This window comes from Camponotus floridanus, unplaced genomic scaffold, assembly GCF_003227725.1.
Source record: "Camponotus floridanus strain SB8 unplaced genomic scaffold, Cflo_v7.5 scaffold127, whole genome shotgun sequence".
NCBI lineage: Eukaryota > Metazoa > Arthropoda > Insecta > Hymenoptera > Formicidae > Camponotus > Camponotus floridanus.
Genome location: NW_020229245.1, coordinates 190,243 through 196,323, shown reverse-complemented (window position 1 = coordinate 196,323; position 6,081 = coordinate 190,243). Strand labels below are relative to the sequence as shown.

At 26.3% G+C, this 6,081-nt stretch overlaps 1 protein-coding gene across 1 annotated transcript; it reads right to left on the bottom strand.

The window, feature by feature from the left end:
- Positions 1-1,504: 1,504 nt before the first annotated feature.
- Positions 1,505-5,764, bottom strand: LOC105249723 (shematrin-like protein 2). The gene is made up of 4 exons (XM_011255398.3): positions 5,524-5,764; positions 4,049-4,199; positions 2,527-2,758; positions 1,505-2,116 (listed from the first exon to the last, which is right to left on the bottom strand). Exons 1-4 carry the CDS (start codon positions 5,539-5,541, stop codon positions 1,768-1,770), a joined length of 750 nt encoding a protein of 249 aa, XP_011253700.1. The 5' UTR covers positions 5,542-5,764; the 3' UTR covers positions 1,505-1,767.
- Positions 5,765-6,081: the final 317 nt, after the last annotated feature.

The window sequence follows — 6,081 nt, the reverse complement described above, 5'->3', positions numbered from 1 at the left end:
TATTATACGTATGATGGAGGAATATAAAGTTTTTATATTAAATTTTCTGAGATATATAAGTGAAATTATATATAAATAGCATATAAAATAAAACATATTAGATTTAGATTATCGGTATAGTTTTGAGAATACGGTATAATCTTCAAAATGATAGATTTATATAAAAAATATATAAAGAAATTTATTTTGTTTATTATTTCAATTTTCGATGCTTCATTTTATCAGTAATAATTAGAAAATGAATGAATGCCATAAATTAAATATTTTATAATAGCAGCAAAAAAGTATAAAAAATATGTTTCTGCAAATTAGTTAACTATATACAAGTATATATAATTTTAAAATATATAATTCAATCTTTTACGAACAATTATTGTTTTTAAAGATTTTTAAGATTTTTAAAATTTTCTTATAAATACTATATGCTTTTTAATTGATATAAAAAGATGGTTTAAATATTTGATACAAAAAAACTTCTAAATATAAATACCAAAAATGTAAATGATAATATTCATAACAATTATATATATATATATATATATATATATATATATATATATTGATTGGATACACGATATGATATATAAAATAATGTTTTCTAGAACTTAATATTATCTTAAAATTTTTGCAGTTCTGTAATTTCTTTCATTTAAAATTATAGTACTTTATATGAGTCTATTACCAAGATAGCCAAATGCAATGAGGTTGCTGTCATGTTGCCAATAATTATTGAAGCAACTAATTTTAACAAACTAGAGACAAGGTGAGACAGCATTATGTCTGTTACGTGGAACTCACATGAATTCATGTGCTAATAACAACAAATTAATTGCAACGTGTCAACATATTGCTGACATGTTGTAGACAACGTAATATATCAATATTGCAGACCATTTGCTTCGTTAATTATTTGCATATTAGAAGTAGACATATATATAGAAGTAGACATATAGCTGCATTCGTAACGTATTCTATCTCGATGTCAGCAAGTATACTGCAAATATATAATAATACATGCGATGCATTTGTTTGCTGAATATGTCATATCAAGCTTGGCTATCTGGGTATAGATATCTCGGTTATTATATGGCAGAATAATAGCTAATAATTTATGCTGCATATAATTAATGAAAGAAATATTATATATGATCCACAATTATTGTATCGTTATTCCTATCAATATTTAGTAGTATTTTATACTTTAAAAACTCTGTTAAATTTATAATTCAATTTAAAAAAAGATATGTCTGTTAACTAAATATCGTAAAATTACCATGAAATAAATCTAGAGAATTGTATACATGAATACATTGTAACTCTGCTGATTTTCCCAAAAATATGTATTATGAATTTCAGGAATGTTATAAATGTATTAGATATTAAAATAAAAGACTTTAATAACGGAAGAAGTATAGAGGAGTACCATAAATGCATATATATACGAAAAACAAGAGATAAATATTATAAATAGATAAATATAACATTATTTTGTTATCTATAAATATAAGATGTTTTATTTCATAGCGCATATTTGTTTTAGATTGTCAAGTTATACATCATTATTTCTCTTTGTATTACATGTGAAACATATTAATTTTCATATATTGAGAAATCTTAAAGATATGATTAATCGGTTCATGTTGATAAAAAGAGGCATTAATAATAACAGTATTAATAATAAAAGTATTAATTTGTAAAGACATTTTATATAAACTATAGTGTTTATGCGAAAGTTACGAAAAAAAACATATGTATATAAAGTCATGTTTAAGAATAACCACGATAACCAGTTGGATTTCCAAGGGAAGTGGTATAAGTACCACCACGGTAACTGTACGGACTTCTTGCCGAATATGCCGAGCCATAATTTGTACCATATCCGCTTCCGTAACCAGAATCGTATCCGTCGTAACGATTGTAACCGCCACGTCCATATCCTAAATAACCGTCCTCGTAACCTCCGATACCATAACTTCCACTAGGAATAAATCCCCTTCCGTCTCCATAACCACCATAGCCACCATATCCGCCATAGCCACCATATCCACCATACCCTCCATATCCGCTGTAGCCGCTGTATCCAGGATAATTTCCTACACCACCGTAATATCCATATCTATAACAAAAAGAAAAGGCTTCTTTTTCTTTATTTATTTTCTTTATTAATTTATTTATTTCTCGCAACAAAATACGTTGTGTAAACATACAGAGAAAAGTGTATTTTTTATTGTTTTCTGTTATTATTTTATTTAAATTTTTATGCCTCATATTTTTTTCTCTATCTTTTCTTTTCTTTATCTATTTTTGTCCGCTTATTTCTTTATATTTCGGATTAAGAGTCAGGAAATTTGATTTTATTAATGCTATAATTAAATTTTATGTATTTATTCTAACAATATTTAAATGGATATAGTATTGAACATAAAAATATTGCATGCACTTTAATCAAATTTATAGTAAATATAAAAAAACAAAATGTAAAAAATATGATACGCAATATATTAGGAAGATATTTGCAAATCTTACCCGATATTACCGGTGCCAGTGAGACCGCCAGGATAGCCCCTATTATATCCTGGAATTAGGCTATTACCGCGATATAGAGTACCAGGGTAAACAGATCCCGGGCCAATTCCCGGGCTAATTCCATACGTAGATCCAGGATATCCTCCAGCATATCCAGAATATCCTCCGGGATATCCTCCAGGATATCCTCCAGGATATCCAATTGATCCATAATCTTTGGTTATATGGAATGCTAATACACCATTTTTTTATATTAATAAATTATATGTCAAATTTACAAATTTTATGAAAATAGTATACAAGTGTATAACATTATTTTAATTATTTTAAAATTATTATCAAAAGTAGAGCTATATATAGAAAAAATTAATGAAATTATGAAGATACTAATGATAAGAAAAAACTAATATTTCAAATTATATTATATATTTACATATTTTTTATTGTATGAATAAATAATAAATTTGTGTCTATTTTTTAAATAATCCTATTTTTGATAATAGTTTTCTTAGAAAACTAATTTATATTTATTTTATGAAAATATATTTTTAGAAAATTGCATAAAGAACAATTTACTTGACATATAATTTATATTATACGCATAAAGAATTATTAAAAAAAAATAATATATTGTATTTATTAATTATAATATAATATAATTTAAATATTTGTTAATTATGGCAATATAATTTAAATATTTATTAATATTTATTAATTTAAATATTTGTTAATTATGACATAATATAATTTAAATTTGTTTGTTTAGAAAATGAGTCGTTATCGTTTACATTGAATATATTAAATGCTATTATTAACGGCATATTATGGAGCGAGATATTGATCGCACAGAGGCAGACATGTAATCAAGAGGATTTCCTATTCCCCGCTAAACGCGGAATAGGATTACGAGCGGCGATAAATGTAATAATCGATGCATCTATTCTCCAACATGATATAATGTAATAGTGTGCTATGAGTAATTGGTATATCACCTAAGTGTGTCACTACCGTTCTCACGCTCTGACTTTGAGAGTCGGGCGCTTTCCGTTGTAAAAAGAAGAAAACGACACGTGATAATAAGATGCTAATATAACAAACCGAAGGCCTTTCCTCTTATGAAGACATAACACATGATTCACGAGATTTCAAAGAAAATAATATTGGCATACGTATGCTTGCCATACACGTGTACACTCCTATAAATATAACGTACTTCTATAAATAATTCATTTTTCGGAATTCTTGAAAATATGAAACTCAATTGACTCGATGACTTAAAAATTACAGAATGATTAATGTCACATGTGTGGCCATGTTACACATTATGCAACGAAATAGCTATTAAATTGTCATATCAAAAAAGCTAATTCGGAATCATGCGTCAGTGATTTCCTTGAAATCCATTTCGCGTTTAATCGTTTACCCAAGGTAGGATTATTCTTTTTTGTCCGTAAACAATATATTATAAAAATATTGATATTAATAAGCGTTACAAATCGAAATAAAATTGTGCTATTCTTACTTCGATCGCTCGCAGATGTAGTCAAATCTTCCTGATTGCCTGCATTACTCGCATATGCACGTTGTGCATCGTTTAATTTTGGGAATAATTTTGATTCCGAAGATTCAGTCGCACTGTGGCATAATGCAACTAGACCACTTATGGTCGATATCTGTATGAAATATGTAAAATATATATATATTTTAATACATTATATGTAATACATTATAAGTAATATTGTAATAATATGATTCTGTCTCGCGTCAAACAATAAATTTTAATCTAAAAGATCATATTTAAAAATCTGAAAAAGTATACTTTAATGTTAAAGTTTTTTTTTATGTTAATATTAATATTATTTCGGTTTTATTAATTATTGTTTACATTATCTTTTAATAATACAACCAAATAAAATTTTTTGTAACTAAAAACTAAAAAGTTCAAAGTTATAATTATATAAAAATTAATGGAATTTTATAAAATACATTAGGCAGAAATTAATTGATTAAATTAAATTTATTTACATTTAAATATTTCGATAACGTGTTTATCAAAATAAAAAAACCGAATGCGATAAAGCAAATAATAAATTCGTAATATTATAATAAACAAAAACTAGATCTTAAATTAAAGATTGATTTAATGTCAATTCGTTTGCCAGCTAATTTAAACCACTCTTTATTTATTTTTAAATACGGAAGTTGTAAAAAAATAAAGCGAGGTTGTACGGAAGTTGTAAAAAAAAGCTACTTTCTATATTAATATTAATATTATTTCACTTTTATTAATTATTGTTTACATTATCTTTCAATAATACAATCAAATATTTTTTGTAACTAAAAACTAATTCAAAATTATATTTATATAAAAATTAATGGAATCTTATAAAATGCAATAGGCAGAAATTTAATTTATTAAATTAAATTTATTTACATTTAAATATTTCGATTACATGATTATCAAAATAAAGAAACCGCGTGCAATAAAGAAAATAATAAATTCGTAATATTAAATAAAAACTAGATCTCAAATTACAGATTGATTTAATGTCAATTCTTTTGCTAGCTAATTTAAAATCACTTCTTATTTATTTTTAAATGCGGAAACTATAGAAAACTTATTTTTTAATAATACAAGTAAATATTTTTTTGTAACTAAAAACTAATTCAAAATTATAATTTTATAAAAATTAATGGAATTTTATAAAATACAATAGGGAGAAATTAAATTTATTAAATTAAATTTATTTACATTTAAATATTTCGATAACATGGTTATCAAAATAAAGAAACCACGTGCGATAAAGCAAATAATAAATCCGTAATATTAAATAAAAACTAGATTTCAAATTAGAGATTGATTTAATATCAATTCGTTTGCTAGCTAATTTAAAACCACTCCTTATTTATTTTTAAATGCGGAAACTGTAGAAAAATGCAGCGAGAGAGATTCGGGAGTTCGCAGACAAATATTTAATAATTTACTGATTAACTTACAGCGAGAAACAACTTCATTTTGTTGATGTCACCAATTGCATTTTTCGGGGAAACACAGTGTTCGAGACACGAACAGAGGATCTACTCTCGTACCAGCGTGCAAAACCTCTATATATCCTGTCCTCTAACACGTCAAGATACCCCTCCTCGCTTCAAGGTGGTCTCGGTTGTTTAAGCTTAGGTCGCTCTTAGGAGCCGCGATGACAAGGACATTGACAAGAATCGGTGCGACACACCCGAAGATGTGGAAACTATCTCTGCTTTACATTTCCTTCCGTTCAAATATACACGCACGTGTGTATTTGTGTGCATATACCAGTCCCTCTCCGGGGTATGGGATATTATGTAAGTATCTTGTAAATGCGCTCATACACACAGATTCAAATGCAAGAACATTTTGCAACAACAGTTTTGTTACTGACAATAAGATTATTCTGTTGTGGTTCCCATCATTTTATACATCATTGACATTTTGCTGTTTTCGTGACATTGTTACATAAAGATTCTTCGGAAATTTATAGACAAGTCCATATGAATTACAGTTTTTGCAATAAACAG